At 51.2% G+C, this 27480-nt stretch overlaps 1 protein-coding gene across 1 annotated transcript; it reads left to right on the forward strand.

Annotated features, from left to right (window-relative positions):
- Positions 1 to 2981: 2981 nt before the first annotated feature.
- Positions 2982 to 26976, forward strand: TXNDC5 (thioredoxin domain containing 5). The gene is made up of 10 exons (XM_081245386.1): positions 2982 to 3287; positions 6650 to 6799; positions 11749 to 11854; positions 16098 to 16194; positions 18727 to 18842; positions 20210 to 20296; positions 20887 to 21030; positions 23924 to 24006; positions 25461 to 25590; positions 26620 to 26976. The coding sequence occupies exons 1-10, from the start codon at positions 3016 to 3018 to the stop codon at positions 26740 to 26742; spliced, it is 1308 nt and encodes a 435-aa protein (XP_081101512.1). The 5' UTR covers positions 2982 to 3015; the 3' UTR covers positions 26743 to 26976.
- The last annotated feature ends 504 nt before the right edge of the window (positions 26977 to 27480 follow it).

Below are 27480 nucleotides of genomic sequence, written 5' to 3' on the forward strand. Positions count from 1 at the left end.
CTAACAAACTACCATGAACCTGGGGGCATAAAACAACACACGCTTCTCCTCTTACAGCTTGGAGGTCAGAAGTCCAAATCAGTGTCACTGGACTAAAGTCAAATTGTCAGTAGGGCCAAAGGTCGCTCTGGAGGCTCTAGGGGACAATCTGTTTCTTGCTTTTTCCGGCTTCTAGAGCTGATTCCTTCATTCATTGCCGCTCCCTCCATCTTCAAAGCCAGCAGGGGAGGGTCTTCGAATCTGTTTCTGCTCTGGTCACATCATCTACTCCTCTGTCTTCAAATCTGTCTCTGCTCTGGTCAAATTTCCCTCTGCCTCTCTCCTGTGATTACATTTAGGGCCAACCTAGGTGTTCCAGAATAACCTCCCCACCTCAAGATCCTTATTAATTACACCTGCAAAGTCTCGTTTGTCCTGTAAGGTAACACTCAGCCAACATGGATAGGCTGCGGAGCGCTGCGGAGGACTGGCCTTGGCTCGGAGCGGGGAGACTTCCTTCCTTCTTGTAACTAGAGGGGAAAAGGGAAAGGGACCCGTGCAGGGCTGTGTAGATTTGGTGGCGCAAAGATGAAGGAGTTCCTGCTGTTGGCTTCAATTTTCTGCAAGAAGTATTGACAGCTGAGAGGAACGGGGACTGAGGGAGGGCGGACAGGGGAGCAGAGGGGGTAGAGGTCTGGAAGTGTTGCACAGAGTGGGAAACTTAACCACCTCTCAGGCAGGGTCCCTGCGAGAGAGCCTGGCCAGGTGTTAAGTATAGGACGAGAATCTATGGGATCCAATCAGGAGGCGGGGAAAACAAAGCAGCCGGGTGGCTGGCTTCTCAGGAGCCTGTGAGCAGAAGAGGGACAGGATCGAGAACGAGGGGACATTGAGTGAGAGAACTGTTAAGTACCAGAGGGGTTGGGCAGAGTGGGATATCGCTAATGCAGATTTTGGAGACAGTGCAGATTTAGGTGATGACAAGTTCTGGGGTTTCGCTGGGGGAGGGAGTCACTGGGGGACAGAGAGATGGGTCATCCACCTGGACGCTGAAGAAAACAGAGTGGGAAACAACCACCTCTCAGGCCTGATGCTTAACACCTGGCCAGGTGTTAAGTATAGGGTGAGATGGGTCATCCACCTGGTTGCCGGGAATGAAAACAGGACAGAGGTGGCCAGGAATACTGTGAGACCGGAACCAAAATCTTCAGTGAACGGGGAGTGGGGAGCGACCCGGAAGAAGTTAGATGCTAGAAGCGGGTGGGTGACCGGAACCGGAAGAGCGGTGGGTGCCCTGTTCAATAGCATCCGTGGAAAGGGAGCTGGTGGTTTGCTGGAGGAAGGAGGAGAAAGGGTGTGGAAGGAGCAATGCAAGCAAGGAAGCCCAGCTTTTCTTCCCAACTCGGAGGAGTCAAGGTGTGAAAGACAAACCTCTAACACTTGAGAGGGCTCCCGTGCTTCCATGTTTGTATTAAGATAAGGAAAGTAGCTGATACTCTAAGAATGTGTGCTAATGCTTTGGTGGGAGCGTTGGGAGGTCTGAGGTTGGTGGCACATTGGGTTGGGAGTCTGGCTAATACTGGATTTTTGGAGAGGATCCCTGGGCTTCCAGTGGTGAGTGAGTTTCACAGGACAGAGCACATGGAATCACATAGCTAAGGGCCTTGAGCGGCAGTCTGAAGACTCCGTGTTTTACCCTGTAGATGGGGGCTGGGGGAGGGTGTTCACAGCAAACTATCATGGTCAAAGGCAGGCTTTGGGAAAGTTAACTTTCCAGCCTCGTGAATGAAAGAGGCCCTTAGAAGGCTACTGCACAGGCCAGGATTAAGGTCTGATCAGGGTATGAGCACTGAGAATGGTGGAAAGAAATGGTATTTGGCAAGAAATGTGGTTGGCTTGAATTATCAGAGATAAGGGAAAGGAGGGAGTAATTGGGAAACGACTCCCATGTGTTGAGTGTAACTGGTTGGGAGAATCGGTTTTGAGGGGAAATTGATGACTTGGTATTTGGCAAACCTTGGTTAAAGGGTGCGTAGTGGCCGGAGCAGTGTAGTGACAGGTGAATCACTGGGCGCTTCCCCTGCTGTGTCAGCAGTCACTGCCTGGAGTTTCCCAGACTGAGGATAAATCAAGGACAAGCAGGATCCCGGGAAGCAACCCAATGAGTCTCCTGATTTAGCTTCGGATCCCTAGGGCGGGGCCTAACCTTCAACTACCACGTGCAATCAGGCTTGCGCCAGCAGATGTGAATTGTGAGGTGCCCGATTCACACGATTCACACCTGGGGAAGCCTCGCAGTCTTTCCACGGGAGGCAGTGCAGCGAGAGTAGGCGTGTCTTTATAGCCTTGATGCAGTTGGGGAGTTAGGGCGCCATAGGACGCCAGCCAGGCGTTTTTGGAGGAGGAGCCCTGCGGGATTAGTGTCTAAGAGGATGCTTTGAGCTTTTCTCCTTCTCACCCTCAAGGTAAGGCAGGGCAGGGCACCCCCGCACGGGTTTCTCTTGTTAAGCGGCTTTTCATCAGTCCCTGAGCTCAGGCCCAGAATCACAGTTGAGGTCCAGCCAAGAATTTGACTCATTCAGGTGTAAAGCCCGCCCATTCTGCTCAGTTTCCTGAATTCTGCTGACAGCCGCTCTTTCTTCCTTTTGCCTGAAATCCTGGGGTCTTTGTGTACGTTGAGATGAACCGAGGCTGACATCCCCCTCTGTGGCCTCCCGGCGCTCCAACACTCAGCCCCGCTCCAGGCCAGAGCGGACAGAGCCTGGGTTTGGGGAGGCGCAGCGCCCCGCGGGAGTAACCAAAGCCGTCCCGGGAAGTGCTGGAGGCCGGGCACGGAAGGCAGTCGGGGGCCCGGACCCCCTCCTTCCACGGGCTCCCATCCAGGCTCTCCGGGCGCGCGCGGGCCCAGCCTCCACCGGGGAGCGGGCGCGCGCCGGGAGGGGCGGGGCGCGGGCGGGGCCTCTCCGGGGCGCGGGGCGGGGCGGGCGGCGCGGAGGGAACCGGCCGCCGCGGCGAGAGCGCGCCCAGCCAGCCGTGATGTCCGCGCGCGCCGGAGGCCTCCTCCCGCCGCGGCCCCGGGCCCTGGCGCCGGCCGCGCCTCTGCTGATGCTGCTGTTGTTGCTGCTGCTGGACGCCGGCGGCGGACGCGGGGGCGCCTGGGCCCAGGAGCCGGGAGCGGCGGCGGACGGGCCCCTCGCGGCCGACGGCGGGGACGGGCAGGACCCGCACGCCAAGCACCTGTACACGGCCGACATGTTCACGCACGGCATCCAGAGCGCCGCGCACTTCGTCATGTTCTTCGCGCCCTGGTAACTGGCCGCACCGCCCGCCTCGGGCTCCGCGGCGCGGGTCGGGCCCGGGTCCCGCAGTGTGGGCGCGGGGGGCGCGGGGCCGCGGCCTGGGGGCGCCTGGCGAGGGGCTGAGGGTCTTCCGGGCCGGGGGGCGGCACGCGCCGGGCGCTCGCGGCTGACGTGGCGCTAGGGCCGGGGTGGAGCAGGAGGGGGCGGTCCCCGAGGGCCGAGCCGGAAAAGGCCGCCGCTCCGGCTCCCGCGCCCCCTCCCCCGATCCCCTCACCGGGGGAGGGGAAGGGGTCGTCGCCCTTCGGGGCCGCTGGGAGCTCAGAGCCCGTCCGTCCTCTGGCCCCAAACTTCTGCGCCGGCCGGAGGCACGCCGGGACCCGGAGGCCACGTGCGGTCGCCCCGGCGACCAGGCGCCCGGCGTGCACACTTGGACTTCGGAGGCTGTTCGCTCGCCGCACGGCAGACCTCTGGCCTGCGGGTTTAATTGAAACACAGGGACTCACAAGGCGTGATTTCCCACCCTGCGGGAAGGGGTGGCCCAGGCAGAAGAGGGTTCCTGCGCTCCCCCGGGGGGTGGAGAGCAGTGCGGGTTCTGGGGGCCTGTCCGCAGCCCCCGGGCGGTGGGAAGCTGTGCTCACGGTGATGGGAGCCACTGGCCCCGGACCCAAGGCCGACCTCTGGCTCCTGCTCCTCCCTGCTCTCTTGGGGCCTGGTCGTCTGCAAAGTGTGAGATGGGAAAAGTTACTACGTTGAGCAGACGGTCCCCCTCGCCGTGGTTCTCTGGGGGTGGGAGGCTTTGGTGTGGCCTCGGTGCCGAACCCAGAGACGTCTGCCCTGTGGGTTGTCCTACAGAAAGCCTTCCCGTCATCCGCACGAGCACGGGGACTGAGTGCCTTCCTCCTAGGGCCTAGATGCCCGCTGAAGGGGGTCCTCCGTGGGCGGAGCAGACAGCCAGTTTTCGGGCCCAAGGCCCTTTGCAGGCTTTACTGCAGAATTTGGCATTCTCCCCCAGAGCGGAGGAGGCTCCTTGAGATGTGGGAAGGGGATGCAGGAAGGAATAGGGAGAAGATGCCCAAGAAAAACGGCCTGTTCAGATCATGTGCTGGTGGAAGTTGGAGGAGACTTTCTCGTCCTCCCCATGTTCAGATGATGACTGTATTTCAGTTCATTTGGAGTTAAATCAGCACTTTTGGTCTGGGTCAGAGCTGTCCCATAGATACATTGTGTTTCCAGCTCCCAAGAATCAAGAGTTGAATTTGTAGAACTACCAGTGGTGTAGAAAATACTTTGTAGTGTAAAATAATGGACATCGATAGTTACTTTGTGAAGGGTATTATTCTCAGAGTAGCTATTCCAATTAAATACACTACTTAAGTGAAGCCTATTTTTGTGGAATAAATCTGCCCATGGAATTTTTTTCCTTATATTTTAAAGAAAAACTGACATGCAGACATTGTAGGTCCGTGCAGTGCCAGTGGAGTTTTAATTTTGGAGTCTCTGTAATACTCACCAGCTAGTCCTGGGCTGAGTGAGGGAGAGGACCGGGCACTTGGTATTAAGTACATTCCTTAAAGTAATGTAATGTTTCATTGTGTGTGGCTTATAGACTTTTAGGTGGATGCTCCCAGAAAAAGTAACTTTTAAAGTTTTTGTTTGCTTCTTAATAGTCTACTGTGAAATGCTTAAATAGAGATGTGTGGGTTTCGGTGACAACATTTAAAAGTTAGACTTTCAGAGCAGGTTGGAGCTCAGACGGAAGACACTGTGGGCTGCCCCTCCTCTTTCCATTTCAGTTTCTGGAATGTTGGGAGCCCACGTGTGATTTGGGGGCAGGAGCTAATGAAAACATCGATCTGTGTGTATCTGCTCTGAACTGGATAGTGGCAGGGCTGTCCTACTGCTGTAGATCTTGTGCCAGCGTCAGGTCATAGCTTCTCTATGGCCAGTTTTCAGGTCACATTGAATCTGGGGACAATGAGGTCAAGGTTGGAGCCGCTTCCTCAAAAGGACCAGGTGGCTTTGCTCTGTTACGTGACCACAAACTGCCTCTGAGTGCAGCTGCTATCTCAGAGGTTCGTGCTGTAGCCCCAGGGGTCCAAACCCAGAAGTGCCAACTGCACGGCACCCGTGGATCCATCACGAAGAGATTGCCAAGCACTTCGTACGTGCCAGACACTGGGGATCCAGTGGTAGAAAGGATGATGCTTGTCTTCTTGTACCATATATACTTAAATCTAGCAGGGGTTTTCCCTCACAATTGTCTTCCAGAAAAGAGGGATTCATGTTGTATTTGAACCTCTTATAAAGCAGGATTCTCTTCCCTGGCCAAGAAAGTGCTTAGGGAAGACAGGTTAGCTTGAAGCAGAATTTTCCAGTGCTTCCTTTAGGTGCTTCCTGGTGAGGTCATCTGTCAGGAAAGAAAAGAGGCAAGGAGACTTAACACTGATTTTATTGAGAAATTATTTTGAGGATGAACTCAGTTATTAAGTGTTGGGTGTTCTTACCACACTTTAGAAAGCAATACAGCAAGTAGTTACATCGTAGACATCATGAATACACACTTACCAGGTGAATGGGGAAAAACACCCCACATGCCATCATGTTTGTGTATAGTTAAATTCATACAATGAATATTATAAGTGTATGTTTGAGTATATCAAATTTAGAAGTTTGGGCCGGCCACAAGCTTTTTGTATGCTTCTCACTGGAAAGAATGCAGAACTGATTTCATTTCGAGGCTGCCTTGCATTTGGGGAGACTCGGTTACATGGTAGAGGTGACCTGACCGTAGAGGAGCCATGGCGAGGGGAAGTGCTGAGCCACTGCCACAGAGGTGGAGCGAGGGAGCTCTCCAGAAGCGGGGGAGAAGAGAGTGGACACCAGACAGCCTGGGAGTCAGGGCTGACTTCCTGGAGGAAGTGACACCCAAACTGAACAAATAGGAATGAGCCAGGTGGGTTTAGGGAGGAAGTGTCAGAGAGAAGAGGGTGCTGATTCCCAGGGCCCGGCCAAGCTACGGCCCTTTCAGGAACCTGGAAACTCAGCAGCGTGGCCCAGTGGTGGGCAGCACGGGAAGGAGGGCAGTGTGCATAGAGGTCAGGTGGGAGGTCAGCAGGGGCCAGATGGAGGGGGATCGGGCACCTGGCTAAGTTTTGATTTCACGCTGAGAACAATGTGGGGTCTCTCCGGAGGGTTTAAGCAGTGGAGCAGGGTTCTGCAGACACTGTGAGCTGTCTGGCCCCGTCTCCACTGCAGTGTGAAAAAGGAGTTGGATCCGAGAGCCCCGCCACCCTGGGAAATGGCTGGGCGGGTGGGTCAGGCACCCTCTGACCCCAGCTCTCAGCGTGCTTTTCACTGTCACCTGGCCACAGGTGTGGACACTGCCAGCGGCTGCAGCCTACCTGGAACGACCTGGGAGACAAGTACAACAGCATGGAGGACACCAAGGTGTACGTGGCCAAGGTCGACTGCACGGCCGACTCAGATGTGTGCTCTGCCCAGGGCGTGCGTGGCTACCCCACGTAAGTGACCGGCGCTCGCATCCTGTATCCGCCGGGTCCTCCTTGGCTTTTTGCCAGCCACAGTCGGCCAAGAAAGTTCAAGTTAAACTTTTGGCGCCTTCCTTGTAGTTCTGAGGAGTGAGGGGATGCCGAGTTTAAGCAGGCACTCCCTGTTGTTGGGGGAAAAGGTTACATTTACACCGTGTGTGTATTAGGTGCCTTTTTTTTTTTTTTTTTTTACTTTGTTTGGAAAAAGCCTTTAATTAGTCAGTTGAGTTTTCCTGTTTATAAAAGAACGTGTTTGCCAGACAAAAATGGCATTCTCCACGAGATCCTGTCACATTTGACGTTCACATGTACGTTTACACGATGAGCACTGACTGTCATGAATTTCCGTCTGAGTTTTTGGTCACTCTTAATTCTTAAGCCTCCTTTCTAGAGTTATTTCCCACGTGACTAGCCCACGGGCTGTTTTTGTTGGAAAGAAAGTGCAGCTGTTCTGACAAGTGATACTTGCTACCTGCTTCCTTGACAGTTAAAATAATTTTTTGGTTTTAAGAACAGAAATTGAAACTGGCTTAATGAACAAAAGAGGGAATTAATTTGAAGGCTGCGGGGGAAGGCCTCTGAGGCTCGGCTCCATGGGTTTGGAGGTCTGTTTTTCTGCCCTCCCACCCCTTAAGGTGACTTAACTCCCTGCTCTGCATCTCTCTGTTGCTGTGGCGGACTTGGGCCCGTCGCCGATTGGCCCAGCTTGGATGGAGTGTTCATTCCAGAAACTATGTTTGTGACCCGAGAGGCAGGATCTTGTCGGAAGACGACAGCCCCGTTCAGACTCAACATTTACTGGTGGAGTGAAGAGAGCTTCTCCAAAAAAGGGAAGATGCTCTTTCCAGAAGGGTGGGGGAGGGGTTGGGCACTGCAGGTCCCAAAATATTTGTTCAGATTGACAAATGAAGTCAATCCTTTGGGAAACCCGAGCTGATCTTCAAACTTGAGAGGCCGCATGGAAAATGGCAGGAGCTCTGGGCTGGAACCTGGATGCCACGGTTTGGACCCCAGCTCTACCGTCTACTTATCCTGCAGCTCTGGCCACTCACGTTCCTCAACTTCTGAGTCTGAAGTAGGGTGCTGACACACACACCCCCGTAACACTGTCGTGTGTAATAATGTGTGTGTAGAGACCAATCTGAACACACCCAATGATGTTAAGGTTTCCTGTAACCTTTGGAGATTTGGCATTTCCATAAAGGGCTCTGGAACTCTTGGTCTTTGGTGACTGCTTGCTAATGTGAGTGCAGTAACTCAAGTGTACATCACATCAGAGCAACAGAGGCAAAATTTCCTGCTATGTGTACCTACCTGTTGGCATCACTGTCCTATGCTCCACTGCGTTGCCTTTAAAGGAAACTCTGCTTGTATGAAGAGCATCCCAAGGAAGCAGCCAGTGAGAAGTGGGACCAGTTATCTGTTGAGAACCTGTTACTTTCAAGGTGCAGGAGCAACAGAGATGGGTGGCCGTGGTGTCCACTCTTAAACAGCTGGCTGTGTGTGGCCCTGTGGCTCTGTGCACCGTAAACCACGCCATAGGGAAGGTGAAACAGGACCAGTCATAGGGCTGAGAAGGCAAGTGTCAGAGGGAGAGTAGAGGGTTCCACCTGCACCCAGTCATACGCGCTCTCTGGCTGCAACATCAGTCACTCCACAGATGCTATTCACAGATACCGAAAGATCCATGTTGGATCAGGTGTCCTGATTTGTTTTTTAGAAGATATGGTCTCCCCAAGAAAACCACGCACTGGTTTTGTGTTGTTAAAAAGAACTATACAATACAACAAGCTGCCACTACATGGTTTGGGAAGGAACCTCGTGACCGTCACAGCCCGAGAACAGATTTTTTTCACAGAATGCAGGAGGTAGGGTCATGCTGCCTAAAATGTAGTGGCCTTAGGGCATTCATAGATGTACCTGTGTGAGCTTTTACTTCTAGGGATGTTTCGAGGCCTGAATCAGATGACAATGTAAATGCTGAGGCGGGTTGCAGAGCGGGGTGTCAGCACATTAGCTTTTAGGTCACCCCTCCCCTGTCACCTTTAACTGGAGTAAAGGATTGGAGAGGGAGGGAGTTTGGGTTCCCAGGTCCCTGGAGAAGGCTGCCTACGCTCGGGAAGACGTTTTGAGGTCTTGCTGTTGAGCCAGTAAAGAATCTTTATCATCTGGGTAAATGCTGGCAGGGGCAGGGCTGAAGGAGGTTCCCTAGGGCTGCCATGCAGACTGCCACTGAAAAGAATAGAAACGTATTCTCACAGTTCCGGAGGCCAGAAGCCCGAAATCAAGGCATCAGCAGCGCCGTGCTGCCTCTGAAACCTGTCGGGGTCCTTCCTTGCCTCTTCCTGGCTCCTGGTGGTTGGAGGGCAGTCTTTGGTGTTCCTTGCCTTGCAGAAGCATCACCCCAGTTCCCTCCTTAACTTGGCCTTCTGCTGTTTGCATGTCTCTCTCTGTGTCTGAATCTCCCCTTTCTATACGTACTGGATTAGGGCCCACCTTCATGACCGCATTTTAACTTGATTGCCTCTATGCAAATCCTGTCTCTAAATAGGGTCACATTCCATGGTAGCGCGGGTTAGGACTTCAGCAAATCTTTTTGGGGACACAATTCGACCCATAACACCATCTCATCTATAGTAGTAGAACTTCCATCATGTTCTTTTCCAGAGGGACCCAGCAATGGGGATCTTTTCCCCTGCAGTCTCCTGACTGAGGCACAGATCACCAGGAAAACAAGCGCCCGTGTGGGGGTTTGGTAACAGCAGAAGAGTTTGGGGCTATACTTGGGGCATGAACCCCACGGCCCGCTCTGCATTGCTGCCTTCATCTCCACGTACAGTGGGAATGAAGTCAGATGCCCCGTAAGGGAAGCTGTGCCCTCCCTAGGCTCTGTGAACTTAACCAGAATCTCAGACTCGAGCTGGTTAGAAAGATTTTTAATCCAACAACAGGAAGAGATTTTAAAAATTAGTTTTGCTTCACTCAGTGTACACCACATGAGGAAAAAGTCACAGATTAGGTTTTACTGCATTTTAACCTTAGCAAAGAAATGGAGGATGGGTTCAACAACGCCTGGTCTGATTTCTGATTTTTTTAAAAATTCTTATATAGTTTTATTGTTACAGTTAATATTTAAGTCTTCAGATTTTCTTTCTTTTTAACATCTTTATTGGAGTATAATTACAGTGGTGTGTTAGTTTCTGCTGTATAACAAAGTGAATCAGCTATACGTATACATATATCCCCATATCTCTTCCCTCTTGCGTCTCCCTCCCTCCCGCCCTCCCTATCCCACCGCTCTAGGTGGACACAAAGCACCGAGCTGACCTCCCTGTGCTATGCGGCTGCTTCCCACTAGCTATCTAGTTTACGTTTGGTAGTGTATATATGTCCATGCCTCTCTCTCACTTCATCCCAGCTTCCCCTTCCCCGCCCCCATGCCCTCAAGTCCATTCTCTACGTCTGCATCTTTATTCCTTTCTGATGCTTTGAGGATCCACTTGTTTCCATCCTGAAGCACTTTGGTGGAGGGAGGCACTGGGGAGAGAGGGAGGGAGTGGAGAGGGACAGCAGCTGCCTCTAGTCCTTTGTGGGCACAGCTTACGTTTCCAGAGCATCTCAAGGTGATGGATGCGGGTGTTCACAGTCTGAGAGCCTGCTTTGGAGTCGCTTGAAATGTTAAACTTCGTGAAGGAGGGGGCATACCGGCCAAATCGAGTTAGATTGTGTCTTTCTGTCGTGGCTGTATGAGTATAAGCTGCTAGGGAAGGGGACATACATTCTTCATGGAGACACATTGGGATGTCCCCTAGCCCATCACAGGATCTGAGCTTCCGGGTGAGGCCAGTAAGCCCATTTTCCCCTGAATGCCTTCTACAGCCAGTGTGTTGGTTTTCTTGTTTGGTGTGAAACTTCATTTTAAGACCTTTGTGGGGCTAGCTATCCAAACCCACAGTTTGATTTCTGTGTATCTTCACTTCTCGCACTCTGACACTGTGCATTGGGCATCTCCTAACAGAACCCATGTATGTGCCAGGAAGCGTTAGGGGTGTTTTAGGTGAGCAGGCTCGCCCCTGAATGCCAGCCTGTGTTTGCTTCCTGTCGGCGGCCGTATTTCCCCCTCCTTCCTGCTACCTTCTGTTAATTCTGTCAATAGAAGAATTATTCCCTCCCCTCCCCCCATTCCTTGACGCCGTCTGTTAGGTTTTACCTGGACCGTGTTGTCCCGTCACCAGTGGAGTGACACAGGGTCTGGACGTGTTCATCTCGGCCTCTGGTGGTGTCTTTGCTCCCCTCCAAAGGCAGAGCTCCTTGCTCTGTCTGCAGATACCTAGTGTGTGTGGAAAATAGAAAAGATTCCTTCTCTGGGGGCAAGTGAATGGGCCATATCAACCACTGTCAAGGTTGTCCTTATAGTTGGAAAGTTGAACTCTCACAGTAGCTGGATATTCATGCGTTGTAAGAGTTGAATAGCTGACAGTGTATCCTGGAAATACATTTACTGCAGAGCAATGCTATTTCTACTACAGTTGTAAATTGTTTTTCAAAGTGCAGAACGTAAAAACTACTGAAGCCGGGGAAGGATAACAAATATGGGGCAGGGGAAAGCTAGAGAGTTCTACACACCTGAACCCTCGTAGCTTGGGGTTTAACTCACGGCCTGATGTGTTCACCCCGGTTTTGTTTTTCAAGAATAACATAAGAAACTTTTAAAAGTTCAGGATTAAGTGAATATGTTATCGCCTAGAACATGACTTTTCTTTCTTGTCCAAGTATTACCAGAGAGGGGCAGGGGTGTGCTGGCTGCAGCCCGCCGACACCTCATTTTTTATGATTGTCTCGCTAACCGAGTTTGCTCTCTGCTCAGAGTGGTTTGAAGTGCTTTAAAATCTGCTGCAACTAATCCTCTGTTACTGTTTCAGCTTGAAGTTTTTCAGGCCTGGCCAAGAAGCTGTGAAGTACCAGGGTCCCCGGGATTTTCAGGCCCTGGAAAACTGGATGCTGCAGACGCTGAACGAGGAGCCCCCCGTGAGTGCACACAAAGCCGCCCCCTCTTTCTTCCTACATTTTTGGGGTGGTCAAGAGGCCAGTTTAAGTACCATCTTAAAGCAACTTTTATCATAAGTAAAGATTCACTTTTTTTTTCTTCTCAGTTTTTCTTTTTATTGTGATAAAATACACACACTCTAAAATTTGCCCTGTTAACTGTTTTTCAGCGTACAGTTCAGTGGTATAAATACATTCAGAACGTGGTGCCGCCGTCACCACCGTCCATGCACAGAAATTTCCCGTCTTCCCGAAAGGAAACCCTGTCCTCGTTAGACCCTGACTCCCCTCCCTCTCTGGCAGTCCCTGGCGCCCAGCGCTCTGTTTTCTGCCTCTATGAATTTGGCTCCTTTACGTACCTTATGTAAGTGGGAAAAGATGAACTTTTAACAACTTTCTGTTATGGAAAAGTTCAAACAGGCACCAGAGTAGAAAGAAGAGTCCAATGCATGGTGGGCAGGAGTGCAGGGAAGGTGGCCCCGCGTGCCCGCCTGAGCCCCGACAGTGGTTCCCGTTCTGTGGGCCTTATCTTGTCTCCCCTGCTTCCCCGGCCCGCGTTTGACTGCACAGTCAGTGTCATTTGTAACTATTTCAGGATGCAGCCCACAGATGAGGACTTACTACTTGTTAACATACCCTCTGTGCCCCCGTCACATGTAGTTCAGCTCACAGTAATTCCTCAGCACCCGAGATGGACTCGTGGCCACCCAGGGTCAGGGCCAGGCCCCCGCCAGAGCGTCCAGGCCGGGCCAGCCCCGCCCTTCCTCCCCCGGGACCTCACTCCCGCGGGCGGTACCCACAGTGTGAATCTTCCCTTTTCTTCTCAACCCTCAGCCCCACGGCCCTAAGTGGCTTTGCTGATAACCGAATTCGATACCCTTCACACTCTCCATGTCTTAATGGCCTCCCCCGTGGTAAGGATCATATCAGGAAATTGTGGAAACTATGAGTTCTGAGATTTCTTTTTTAATTGTAGTTGATTTACAATGTTGTGTTACTGAGATATTTTTTAAAGACATAGTTATATGTAGAGTGTTACAGAGAAAAACCTGTAATCCTCCTCCAGCTGATGTTAGGAGCCTTAATTTTGTTATAAATCACTGCGATCGTGAGCCCTGCAATAGTGTCCCTTCATGTGTGGTGCTTTCGGATTAATGCTGAATGCTCAGGCCCACAGAGGCTGAGCTGTATTTGGACGGGAGTAGAAAGATGGCCAGTGTTCCCATGCTGTACGTTTCTGATGAAAATATTAAGAGCATCTGAAGTCTTTGAATGTAATTTCCAGTTCAACACTGGACTAAGACTGTGGTATTGCATCAGGTAGGCGTTCCCTGACTTGAAGGTTGTCTGTGCTCCAGGGGTCTTTTGGGGGCCCTGATGCTGTTGGTGTCATCTTCCAGGGTGTGGTCCTTCAGCTGTCCCCCAGATTCTGTGTATAGGTCACAGCTAATCAGAAACCCAGCTGCTTCCCAAGTGCTACTTTACCTCACATTTTTAAAAGTTTAGAACCACGTGAAGAATGTCGGCATACGGTACTGAATAAGTGTTGACCAGAGACATGTCTAATTTTAGGCAACGGGGGAAACCACAAACCTCGCAGAGAATAAATTTGCATCTTTGTCATGGCAAGAAAGCTGGAGGAGCAGGTGTAACTTTCACATAGATTTAAACTTCAAGTTTTTTTTGTTTTTTTTTTTTGTGGAAATGTCCTCTGAGGGGAGGAAGCCAGTTTTAAAGGGGAGGAAGCCAGTTTTAAAGGGGAGTTCATGGTCTCCAAAAACACTTAAAGTAAACTTTTCAGCAAAAAGCCAGTCTTCTATGATGACTTTATTCACGAAACCATCCGCCAGTGTCAGGATGGCAGAAAGACTTCATCTCATGAGCCGAACGTCTTTCTGGGGAGCGGAGCCCAAAGCACAGGCTGGGGATGGGGCAGCCAGGCTGAGGCTCGCGTAGCCATCCTCAGGGCGGGTACCCCGGGGGCGTGGCCACATGGGACCCACCCCTCCCCACCTGAGACCTCAGTTACCCACTGGCCATATCTTTGTGTCTCAGAGCAGTGGGGATCTCAGATAATTGCTAGAAATGATGACAGGGTGCCTTATTATAGAAAAGTTCAAATATTCAGACTTAATATTGCAAACCGAAGTTCTTTTCAATATGAATTTTGCCTTATAAGCAAAAACTTTTTAAAAACGTCTTCATCTGTATTTATATCTAAATAACTTAATATATACATTTTCATCTTTAAACAGGATAAATTTAGATTTTTCCTTCCTAGCATTATGGCAGTATTAAAGGAAGTCAAAGCAAAGAAAACCTGCCATTTCTTAAATTTTACCCCAATTTTTATATTTCCATGTTTCCTTCTGTATTTTTTTCTTTCCAGCTTTCAAACCAGGTTTGTGGTTTTCCCTGTTGCCTAAACAGTCATAATCAAATAAACATGGTTCATTTCATTAATGATCTTTTTATATAGTTGAATCATCTTTATATTGATCATATTTTATCTCATGGATTTGCCATAATTCAGCTCTTCTCTGTCCATGGATATTTAGGTTATGTATATTTTTTCTGTCATCAGAAATGCTATAAGGAACATTTTTATCTTTGTAAAGGATGTTTTTTTTTTCTACTTTGGAGTGACTTTTTAGAATATATTCCCAGACATAAAATTGCAAGGCAGAAAATAAAAAAGCAAGACCACTTTTATGGCTCTGATGAATACTGCCAGATTGCTTTCTTAAGACTCTGTAAGCCCACATTGTCACTAGCCCGGGGAGAGGGGAGGGTGCCCATTCTGTGATACACTGTGGTGTTCCCATGATGGCCATCCCTACGTGCCACCGAAGGACATGCTCCTTCGGTGCCATGAATGGACATTTTACTACTGCAAGCCCTTTGAACATCTTACACAGGGTGACACATAGTCTTTCGTTTCACGTTATTGGAACTTAACTGACTGTTCACTTAGCCGTCACTCTCGGGCATCCTTTGTCTGGCTACTTAGCACTTTGACAGTTTTGTCAAGCCAGCAGTGGAAAAGAAAACTTCATGGGGCTTTGCTGCCCAGCTGTGAGCTGTCAGCAGTTTGAAAGCTTTTAAAGACTCACCTTAGATGGTCTTTTTGTTCTTTTTAAGTTTTTTGTTTTTTTTTTTTGCGGTACGCGGGCCTCTCACTGCTGTGGCCTCTCCCGCTACGGAGCACAGGCTCCGGACGCGCAGGCTCAGCGGCCATGGCTCACGGGCCCAGCCGCTCCGCGGCACGTGGGATCCTTCCAGACCGGGGCACGAACCCGTGTCCCCTGCATCGGCAGGCGGACTCTCAACCACTGCGCCACCAGGGAAGCCCAGATATTCTTTTTAATAGAAATATGAACCGCTAGATAAAAACTGAGTAATACACACCCACATGTCTATAGCACAGTGGGGATTCAGTGGTCTTCTCTTCACCTCTGCTTGCAGGCCGTGGCTGTGTCGGCCTAAACAATTGAGACATTTCGAATGGTGTGGTAGAGTGGTTAGTAGTTAGTTGTCACACTGGTGTCTGCCAGGTACTGGAGAAACGCCACTTCTTGTCCGTTCACTGTGTGTTTATGTCCCAAACTTAGCCCCATGAACTATATTCTTGCTTGAAAGTTCAGCCCATGTTTGCCCTGTGGTTTTCTCTTTGCTGCCTTCCGTCTACCTGAATCTTCTTTCTTGTCACCTTTCTCTTTTATCAGCCCTTCAGAGTTTTACCTTCCTTCCCAGGTTTTCTTATGTTTGTGTAGATAAAGGATGGCCAGGCCCTCCTGTTCTCTGATGGTTTCCTGTTCCCCATTGTGTCCCTTTTGCTCCCTCTGTGTCTTTGGGTGCTGCTTCCTTCTGTATTCTGCAAGACGTCTCAGGTCATGTTTCAAAGGACGGGACAGGGTGCTGGTTTGGGGTGGCCCATCCTTCAGCTTGTCTGCTCTGTTGGGTAGGGTTTGGGGACAGCAAAGGACGGGTTGGGGCAGGGAGGCCATCACCCAGCTGCCTGGAGCATCGGTCCTCGAGCATTTGCCAAGGGTGACAAAGTCGCTTCTTTGCCCGGGGCACCACCTCAACACAGCAGTGTCCCTCGAAGCCTCGAGGTGGCAGGGGAGGGAGGAGAGCATAGAAGGTTCCAGACAGAAGCCTCCATGGGCTCCACTGGGTCTTCACACATACACCCAGTGCCTCTTGTTCCGTCTCTTCCCATCAGACGCCGGAGCCCGAGGTGGAGCCACCCCAAGCCCCCGAGCTCAAGCAGGGCCTGTACGAGCTCTCAGCCGGCAACTTTGAGCTGCACGTGGCACAAGGTAGGCGGGCGGGTGCGCCAGGTCTGCACCTCTGGGCACCCCTGCCCGGGCCGTCCTCCTGGGGGGCCTGGCTTTTCCTCTTGCCACTTGAGGGCTGGTGGGTCGCAGCATGGGTGGCGCTTGTCAAGAGCTTCTCTTCCCCAACCCCGATGACATCAGTGTTTAATGCTCTTCCTCTCGGAGATGATTTCTCCTTTTGTCTCTGTCCTTAGGGAAAAGCCAGTTCTAATACTAAGCTAAAGCCTCAGGTGTGGAAAGCTCACTGATGGTGAGTGGGTGCACTTACTTGTGTACTGGCTGGACAGTGCGTCCTTGGATAAGAATGTGTTTGCTTATGTTAATGTTAATGTTAATCATATGCTTATTGACCTGAGGCAGAAACAAAGGTTTCTCTTACCTGTTTAAACCAGAATTTATTGGGACCATTATAACACACAAATCGAATCAGCGTAGGTGTTCTTTACACTTAAAATATTTTTCGATACCAAATCTCATTTTTTGAAAATAGTCTCCTAAATGTCAGAATGACCTGAGGACGATTTCTAACGTTAATAATGTATAAGGCCTTTCTTCACACGTCCGGAAGTGCTGGCTCAGCAGTGAAAGGCCTGAAAGTGAATTCAGCCTCCTTGCTGACCTGCGCTCTCAGAGGCTGTCATGGAGAGAAATCCTCCTGGGAGACGGGGTTGGAAACGCTCTTAAAAGGGCTTAAAATTGTGTCCGGCCCTGAAGCTTCCTGCTTGCTGGGAGTTGAAATACACCCCATTTAAGGTCTGACATCGCTTATGGTGATGCTTTCAGCCGTTTTTAATTAAAGGTGGCTGGTTAATTGGTACAGATGCTCTGACAGGGTTTCTATCCTAAGGGGAGTCGCTTGAATTTGAGACGGGCTTGGGCTCCCTGCAGGATGCACGCCCGGGGCCACCCCGTGGCAGACCACCGTCCGAAGCCCGGCCCTGACCCTCCCTGAGCGGGTCGCCCACCGAGGGGGCCATGTGCCCGCGCGCCGCGGCCTCGTGCTGCTGGCGTGAGGGTCTCTCCTCCGAGAGCGGTGCGGCCCCGCCCCGCCTCAGTTCCTGTTGATGCTCCAGGAGACCCTGGAGCTCCTGTCTCCACCTCAGCACAAAGTAGCGACACACCTGTCTGGAGATGTGGTTTCAGCCTTGCAGATCAGCTGCTCATGTATATTTAAAATGTTTTCATTTAAATTTCTTAACTGGAGTATAGTGGATTTACAGTAGTGAGTTTGAAGCGAGTTTTCCCCCATTTCCCTCGAACGCATCATTGCAGCGGTGACAAGATGCCGCCGTGAGCGTTGCCATGGCAAAGTCCGACTCTGAGCCTGAGTCACAAGTCAGCGTCCGTTGGTTGGTTCTCTCCTTGGCCACAGCCTGATTTCGGTTTGGTCTCAGCCTGACACCGTTTTGGCCCTAGGCTGGTCAAGGTAGAAGAGCCTAGATAAAAGTTTTCAGTGCCTAAATCATGATGTTGTGAGGCTTGTTTTTATCCTAGCCAAGGGAGTGATATTCAGTCTTTTTAGATCTTCTATCTTATTGTGAAATAAAACCCAGATACAGAAAACAATGTAGGGTGTAGTGAATGGTCATAGAGCGGTCACCCGGCTCAAGACAGAAAACTGCTCGCTTCCCGTGCCCCGTCCCAGCCCTCCCCCCATCCCCCAAAAGGCACTGCCCTGGCTGTAAGGAAGCCGCCACTGGCTTCATGGTGTGGAGTACAGTCTCCCTGTCCACATCACCCTGATGTCTCTGTTCCCTGTGAGTTGGCCGTTGAATCTAGGGACTTTATCACTTTCTGTTTGATGTTTTGGGGGTGTGTGAGCAAGACTGCATAGCTGGGAAGTCTGTGATGTCAGTGGCCTCGTCCGACACCGCCTAGAGCCGTAACTCACGAGGGATGCAAAGCCTGCTGCTGTAATTCAAGCATCGCTTCTTCATTTTTACAGCAAGAGACACTTGCTCTCGTTTATCACTTGGTTATCCAGCGGTGCAGTTCACGTGGGAAAGACAGGCTAAGTGCCTGATTCTTTCCCTTTATTGCCCGTTTTCCAAATAATGAGTTGGGTCCCTATTGTCCTCCAAAGATGACAGATTAGTTTTCTTTTGTTGTTGTTTTTTTTGCGGTACGCCGGCCTCTCACTGCTGTGGCCTCTCCCGTTGTGGAGCACAGGCTCCGGACGCGCAGGCTCAGTGGCCATGGCTCACGGGCCCAGCCGCCCGCGGCATGTGGGATCCTCCCGGACCAGGGCACGAACCCGTGTCCCCTGCATCGGCAGGCGGACTCTCAACCGCTGCGCCACCAGGGAAGCCCTGACAGATTAGTTTTTAAGGATCGTTATGAACTCATGGGTAGAGACATATCTGATGGGGAGTCACTTTTTACCAGTTCAAGGGTTCATCCTGAACTGAGCTTTGCAGGAGGACAAAGATGAGACGCTTCCATTCATGCTCTAGTCGGGTGGATGTAAATCACACTCCTCTCCCTTTCTCCTGCCTTCCTCCCCCACCCCCGAAGGAGACCACTTTATCAAGTTCTTCGCCCCGTGGTGTGGTCACTGCAAAGCTCTGGCTCCGACCTGGGAGCAGCTGGCTCTGGGCCTTGAACATTCCGAAACTGTCAAGATTGGCAAGGTAAGTGAAAGCCCTTATTAAACCAGAAATAGGCCGCCTTTGGCTGGATTAATTAGCTGAGTAGCCCATTATTCATTCTGTGCACAAAGTCGCAAATTTGATTTATTAATTCCATTTAGCGTGCCACTTGATAATTCATTTCACCTTCACAGATGGCAGCCGGGTTTCGAGTGTGCTGGCTTTTCCACAGTCTAGAGATAAATTATGGCTTTGGCTCCTTTGTTTATTTTGAAGCAATGGCCAATTCTGAATTGGCAGCCCCAGAGCCCTTTCTGCAAAGATATGGGGCAGAGCCTTAGAGAACGTTCACTGGACGTACTTGGAGACCATCCACAGTCGAAATCACCCAAGAGCTCTTTCCTAAAAGGACCTTCAGCTCTGTGCTCACACCCTGTGCGCAGCCTGCGTGCAGAAGACCCGCCCGTGGGGAGCCCTGGCTTGCCCTGCTGCCTGGAATTCTTTCCCACTTTACGGAGGGAAGCCAGAAGTGATGCCTTGACAACTGGGTTTTCGGGAAATATCTAGAGCAGCTTCCGGGCCTTCAAACACTTTTAATCCGTCCATCCTCCAGCACCTACCAGACACCCTGCCTGAATTGCTTTTATAAAAATCTCATTTTCTACCTTGCCGGGGGCTGATTTGTATACAGAAGTAATGCTGCGTGTTCAGGAACTGTAGCTAATAAGGTGATGTGCCCAGCACAGTGAGATGGCCAAAAGCATTAACGTGGGATTCGGACAGACCTGGCCAGCCACCCTCGAGCAGCTTCTCCACACCTCAGTCTCCCCCTTTGCAAAACCAAGATGAGATCTGACTGGGGCGGTGGTGAAGGTAATGGTAAAATGCTGAGCACGACGCTGGGCACAGAGCAGATGCCTAGGAAATTGTAACAGTTGTTAAATGAATTTTTCACTGTTGTGTGTTAAACACTTAATTTGACATCTTTTCAGTTTTATCTTGATTATATTCCAAATGTTCCTATTTAAAACTCCTGAACCTGAGAATACATTTCTGAGCTAGCTTTGTAACGGGCGTGGGTCTCTGTCCACGACAGCTGGCCGTCCCCTTTTCCAGATGTCAGGCGAGGCTCCCTCTCTCCATCTGCTAACCTCCTCAAGGTAAACTCCCCCAAAACTGGCATTTTTGAGTGAAAAGAAATCATGTCTCTAAATCCCATCACTCTGCTCCCTAAGCTCAGGTGTATTTTGGGGTAAAGTCTCTCCAAAAGCTGCAACTTGCTGGCGGAGATGCTACAGATGGGGAGTTTTAGAAATTTTCTTTCTTTGAAAAAGTACTAAGTGTCCAAGAGCCCATTTACCAGGAAGGCTCGCAGAGAAGCTGACTGGGCGCGTGATCTGTATCTCTAGGTTGACTGCACGCAGCACCATGGACTCTGTTCAGGAAACCAGGTCCGAGGTTATCCTACGCTCCTCTGGTTCCGAGATGGTGAAAAGGTACGTTCTTCAGGTCTTAGTGTTGAGACAAGATGTGTGTCTTAACCACGGCTGAACGGTCGAGTGGTTTAACGGGTGGCGTGTTGCCAGCACAGATTGTTTGGGCACTGGTTTAAAGGAATACGCATCACGGAGCGAGAATGTCTCTCTCTTTGTTGGTAAGGCCTGGCGGGTTGAGAGAAACCATCAGGCGTGATGCACTCCCGGAGCATCTCAGCTGGCTCAGGTTAACTCTAGAATATGCCAGATCGACGGTCCTAGGGTAACTGCCCTGATTACGACCTTTGAGAGGGGTCAGCGCTCGCTCTTGGTAAAAAGGCTCCTAAACGCTGGCTTTGTCCCTGGCCGGTGGGCAGTGCCCAGACTTTGGAAACGCTTAGCTCTGCAGAAGGCAGGCGCTGTAAAGTTCTTTGCCCAGAGCCACACTGCGGTTGATCATCTCTGCTTTGCCTTCACCTTTGAGCAGCAGACACCACAGAGCCGGGACACCCAGACAGAGACGTCCGATGGGGGTGGGTCGTGCGTGGGCAGGTGGAGGGTTGAGGATTCACATCCCTGACGTGTCTTCGTGTGGCCCGTGTCCCGGACAGGTTGATCAGTACAAGGGGAAGCGGGATCTGGAGTCGCTGAGGGAGTACGTGGCATCGCAGCTCCAGAGCACGGAGAGGGGCGCCCCGGAGCCCACCCAGCCGTCGGAGGCCCCCGCGCTGGCCGCTGAGCCCGCGGCCGACCAGGTGGGTGCACGGTCAACTCCCGCCTCCAAGCGATGGTGCATTCACATGGTGGGCTGGGGTCCACTTTTCAACACAGCGTTTTCTTGAACTCCTTTTACATGCTTGTTAGGGGGTCAGCATAGACAGAGCTTCCCTTTAAAGAACCTGGAGTGGGTGTGAGACAGGATCCCGCGAGCATCTGGTGTCAACATTTCTGGACAGTTCTTCCCTTTGGTTCAGCACTCACTAACTTGAAGGTATTTGCTGTGAAAGCTGGGCCGTTGCCTCTTGGGCCCGTTCTGCTCGTTTCCATAACTTGCTGCAGTCAAGGTGGTAAAGGCCCCTGAAAGAGCTGCAGCAGAAAGGCTCTGTGCGTTGGAATGTCAGAGGCAAATCACTGCAGGATATTTCATTTGTCCAGACGATCGCTGACTTATCGAGGTGTCCTCTTCATATATTCAGAGCCTAAGGCTTCACGTTCGTTCTGCGTTTATCAAGCCCTTGTCGCGTTCCAGCCACCGTCCTAGGCCGCCAGGACCCAAAGCGAATAAGGCCGTTTTCCGCCTGTGGAGAGCGGCGGGTGGGAAGGGGGACACGCGCGAAGATGTCGGCGCTGCGACGCAGGCCGGGGCGGGGAGGCAGGGAGCCCGCCCCACGGGTGAGTCGGTGTCCGCTGGAGAGCCGTGGGGAAGGCCGCCTGGCGGCGCGTCAGCCGGCGGGAGCGAAGAGGGTGCGCGGAGGCCAAGGGCACCGTGCGGGACGCGGAGGGAGCCGGCAGCCGGCCTCCGGAGGGCCTCGTCCGCCAGCCGGGGATCTCAGGTCTGCAGGGAGCCAGTGGAGGGCTTGGAGCCGACGTGGACTTTAAGAAAGCCGGCTGGCTGCAGCCTGTGTGGACGAGACGGAAACCGCTGTATCTGGAGACGAAGGAGGCGGGGACGGCGGGCAGGGGCGTCCAGCTCCCCCTGCGCAGTCGGGATGGGGGAGGGGAGGGAGGGGGAGAGGGGCTGGAGGCGCCGGGCGGGGTTCTGGCGTGTCCCAGGCGTGAGATGAGGACCGGGTGGGAGGGAGGGGGTGGGTCCATTTTCAAGGTGTTGGTTCCAGGGCTGTGGCGGTCTGCAGGTGGCGACAGGTAAGAGTCCGGAGCTGAAGCCGGATGCCTGTCTAGACGAGGAGGTTCCCACATCCACTCCTGTAGGTAGAAACTGACGCCGAAACCGTGGGTGAAGATGAGATTATTCGGGGGAGTCAGAATAGCGTTTTCCCAGGAAAACAGTGCTCGGATTTCCTAGCTGAGAACCATAAGGCCTGTTTGTCAGTTTATTTCCAAAGCTGAATCCTTGTGTTGCCGCTTCAGTTCACACAACTACACTCCACAGCACGTCAGGTTCTTACCCGGGACAGCGGGCAGGGCAGCCCTGGTGCTGGGGAGGACGCCTCCCTGGTGACTGTCCAGCCTCAGTATTTACAGGAGCGATCGTGACTCGCTGGGGCCGTCATGCCTGGGGCCCGGGGATCAGACTTGGAGGATCGGCAGCCGCCGGCCTCATCCTCCCAGGGTGGGGCTGTGATGGGGCCTCCGCCCCCCAGGCCCAGCCCCTAGTGGGACGCTTGTAGGTTGGGGACTGCGTGGGTGTTAGTTAAAAGTGGAAGTTTGGGTTTAAGAAGTAAACAAACGATTTCGTAGTTAAGGGACCACGCGTCAAGGGAGCATGTGTCATGGTGGTTATAAAGGTCACCCCACATCGAGTGTAATTATATACTGTGGATGTTTTTGTCAAACCCAGAAGGGTTTCTATTTATAATAAGGTTTTCCACCACTAAGTGGGTCTTTCAGTGAGTGTGGTGTCATGTTTCTGGACATAAAGATGGCAGCATCTGGATGGCCCCCTCAGTGCCCCTGCGTCCTGGTCACAGACACATGGTACTTGGTGCTGGACTCGAGTGGGGCAGCCCTGGTACACTTTGCCACGTGACACATCATCCATATTCTTTTTTATTTATTTATTATTTATTTGGCTGCATCGGGTCTTCGTTGAGGCATGCAGGATCTTCGGTTACGGCGTGCGGGCTCAGTAGTTGTGTCACGTGGGCTCTGGAGCGCGTGGCCTTAGTTGCCCCGCAGCGTGTGGGATCTCAGTTCCCCGCCCAGGGCTCGAACCCACGTCCCCTGAATTGGAAGGCGGATTCTTAACCACTGGACCACCAGGAAAGTCCCCATCATCCATATTCTCACGAGAGGATCACATATCCGTTTTTGGAGGAAAACACATAGACATAATTCTGTGAAAAACCTTCAAGATAGAATCGCTTTAGAGCAGACTGCCGTGTGGCACCTTTGCCCTGAATTCTCCAGCCTGAGTTCAAATGAGCAGTTTTCACATTTTGAATTTAAAAATGGAAAGCAGCCTGTTATCTGTAAAGCACATATTGCCTATGCTTGTGTAACTAAGGTCCTTCTATCACATAGAGAAGATAATTATGAATCTGTAGGATGAGAGCGATAGAGTCAGTGGGGAAAGCAGTGTGTACAGACTTCAGGGAGGCCGGTCAGCTTGGACTTCGGTCAGTGTCCGAGGCTCCAAGCCCGGGAGGCGCACACTTAGGCCCTGCCCACCCAGAGCCCTGGAGACAGCGGCTGCACCTGAACCTGCCTGGGCTGGCTGGGGGCAGAACGCTGGACGTGTCCTGTCCCCTCCATGCAGCATCTCCTGGGCTCAGGACCGTGGGACTGGTGATGAGTCACTGCCCTTTTGTGCTTGTGAAAAGTGAGTTGTGTAGGTATTTGTGTGTGGCCTCGGAGCACACGTCACAGCATTTTAAAAGATGACGGACTTGTATTTCTGCGATCCCAAAGCATGATCCCCCACTCTGCTCTACGTGGTGTATTTGACTTGTGGTTTTTCCCTCCCCCAAGGGCACTGTGTTGGCACTGACGGAAAATAACTTCGATGACACCATCGCAGAAGGCATAACCTTCGTCAAGTTTTATGCCCCATGGTAAGTGGCTGTTGAATTAGAAACTTTGTCGTCGTGCACTTGAGTCACATCCTATTTTTCAGCTCATAGGCCAACCCTGCGGACTCCGTGTTGGGCAGATACTACATTTACTTGTAGTTATACTATAGGGAAAAAGGAAATGTTATGGTGTATATGTTAAAGTTTGGTGGTATTCATAAAGTTATGGAGAATGAGGTTAACTTAAAGTTCAGTCTGCTCTGGAGAAAACAAAAATGGAGACTTATTATTGTGGCCATATAACACTGAAGTTTTGTGGTATCTGGGCACTTTGCCAGATAGATGGCTTTTGGGGTTAAAAACACCATGAGCATCATGAGGTGTTAATAGCTTTGCCCCTTCGTCTCTCTGGATGTTGTAGAGAAATCGAGTAGAGCTCAGCTTTCTGTTAGAGCCATGCGGTCTGTCAGTCACCTGACCTTCCTGGCCCGTGGCCCTCTGGGACCAGAGCAGAGACCACGGCAACCGCGATCGGCGGGAAGACGATAGGTTCCAGGGTGTGCCGGGAACCACTGCGGCTTTGGATGCCCTTTAAATCCTTTGAACCCAGTCTCCTCAGCTGTAAAACGGGGAGAACGCTTTGTCTTGAAACAACCCATTTGGAAAAATAGTGTTGAGGAGAGAGAGATCCTGTTTCTGAACAGAAACACACACGTGCCATTTTCACTTTGTTTCATTGCGCGTATTCATGAGAAACAGTAACAGCAGAGATAAAAAGTTAATGAGTGACCTGTATGACTTGCGCAGGTTTTCTTCTTAAAGAGTAGAATCACTAGTAAATGATGCCTTTAAAACTATCATGTATTTTCTGTTTTTTTTTTTAAAAACCTAAAGCTGTACAGATCACGTACAAGGACAGAAGAGCCCCTTTCACTGAAGGGGAGCAGGTCCTAGAGGGGAAGGTGGTCAGGAAGCGGGTAGAGTAACAGGTGGAAAGAATTTGAACCAAACTTAGGGCCTCGGTGCTCACACCACATCCCGGAAGCTTCAGGGAAGCTTTGAAGCTCTTGTGAACATTTAAGACCATAAGAAATATAATCTGTTTTTGGCATTCAGGTGATTTTTAAGAAAGTGTCTGGCGTCTTTTCTTTTGTTTCCTGCTCACGGTGCATTCACAAACCAGGGAGCCCACAGTTTACCGCATCGTAGAGATGGTTGCAAAGCTGAAGCTGTTTTCAGACCATCTTGTTGCTATCAGTCAGGTTATCCGAAAGCCTGCTCTGGCTTGGGTTTGAATTCCGTGTTTGGGGTGGGAGAGGACGAGCAGGTGCGGGGTTGGGGGGGGGGTGTTAGCGCACCCCGCGGGAGAACCTGCCGTTTTATCAGCTTGTAGGCAGCTGTTGGCTGCTTCCGACAGAAGAAACAGGCTGGGCAGTGAAATGCAGGCGCGTGAGCTGGACGGGACCCCAACAAAGCTGTCGCTGTTCTGTTCCCAGGTGTGGGCACTGTAAGAACCTGGCTCCTATCTGGGAGGAGCTCTCTAAAAAGGAATTCCCTGGCTTGGCGGAGGTCAAGATCGCCGAGCTGGACTGCACCGCAGAACGGAACATCTGCAGCAAGTACTCGGTGGGTCCACATGCATGGAAACTCATGGGGACAGAACTGGGGGCGGATCCCAAGTGGAGCTGTAGTTTGGTATTGTGGACTCAACCAAGATAACTCATCCTCTCAACGAAGAGTTTTTTGTGTCCTTTGGGGATTTTTTTTCCATTTGAGAAGCAAAAGAGCTGCTCTCTCAAAGGAAGGCTGTCTTCTGTGAGTGCACACAGTTCAGAGGGGGTTTTTTCAGGCCTTGCCACCCGGGCGAAAGGCTGGCAGTACCTGAGCCTCTGAGCTTGAGGGCAGGGCGCCACCTGCGTGGCCATTCTCATTGGCTAAACAGTCAGCTGGCTTGTAGCCCTCATCGCACACACAGACACAAGGCAGCGCTCCATGCAGAAAGTATTTGATCCTACACTTCCCCCTGAGAGGGCCACACCAGTGGGGCACGCTTGGGTTCTTTATGTAACTGTTGCCTTCTTTCCAAGCTATTAGCACCATCGAATAGCCCAGAAGATTTGCAATTTATATTTTTCCATTTGTGGTGTTTTCCTTAAAACATTTTTGAGGTCTCTGGAGTTTATTAGAATAGATGTATGTAGCACAGACGTCATCTACTTACTAGAAGATGCCAGTCGTTTTTTAAGATTTTTTTGGTGCTTTAAAGAGAAAAGAGGTGGAGCTGTAGCTGACACGTGTGTATCCTCGAGGGTCTTGCTGCCACTCAGCACGGACCACAGAGCACCCTGGTGGCGCCAGGGAGCTTGTGGGCAATGCAGCCTCAGGCCCCCGCCGTCCACACCAGCTCCCCAGGCAAGACTCCACTCTCCGGTGAAGTCACTCCTTGTTGCTAATCTTGAAAGTAGGTTTGGGTTGGAAACTGAATAAAGAGCCCCAAGGCTCTGCTTTCTGAACTCTTAGGTACTTTTTTGATGGTCTGTACGTTCTGAAAATTTAACTATAGGCTTCCCTGGACACGACTCTAGCATCTTTTCTGATTTTATTTAAGAAGCAACTTTGTGTCCGTTTCCAATTTTTTTTTTTTTTTTTTTAAAGGTACGAGGTTATCCCACATTGCTGCTTTTCCGCGGAGGGAAGAAAGTCAGCGAGCATAGCGGAGGCCGAGACCTGGATTCCTTGCACCACTTTGTCCTGCGCCAGGCGAAGGATGAACTGTGAGCTCGGCTGGAAGCTGTCTCCTGCCTGGCCCTGGGCAGGAGCTCAGTCCTGCGGCCGCTGCCCGGTCCCTTGCGGTGGTGACTCAGAGATCCGAACATACTAAATTTGTGCTATATCTTCTCCGTGTGTGTGCTTTTTAAGCCAACACACTCCACAGATTCTTTCTTAAGTTTCTCGAAGTAAATGTGTAACTCATGATCCCTTTGCAAACTAAATATTTTCAGTGGCAAGCTACCATCCATCCCCTTTAACCTTCTCTCGGTGAAATCTCAATGGTTTCCTTTGAGACTAAAATAGAGTCAAGGAAATTCCAATTGCCAGACTGTTTTTGGCTTTGGAGTAATTTTGGTGAAAGCATCATCCGATGCATAGTTTTCGAACCATCCACGCACAATTTCTGGAAAGGTGGCCTTGCCTTGTGGTGGCATTGCGTTGCTCTGATCTGAAGGTCCCAGTTGACTTGTTAATGTGGTTGGTCCGTAGCTTGGAGCAGATTTAAAATGCAAAACCCCGTCGCCTCTGGAAGAGCCACTTTCCCAGCCCCTCCTGGATCTTCTGCCTCTGTTGATACCTCTCTCACGGAGAGTGGTAAGCCATAATGAACACAGTGGTAGTCCTGACGCGTGCCTGAGTAAGATAATGCTGACGCCATAGTCGTGTGTGTGTGTTGATACTTGACCAGTTGCTTATTACTGTTCAGGGGATACTTCTGTCCTTCCTGAGTGAGAGATTTCATTA

This window comes from Mesoplodon bidens, assembly GCF_964165515.1.
Source record: "Mesoplodon bidens genome assembly, chromosome: 10".
In the NCBI taxonomy this organism is placed as follows: Eukaryota; Metazoa; Chordata; class Mammalia; order Artiodactyla; family Ziphiidae; genus Mesoplodon; species Mesoplodon bidens.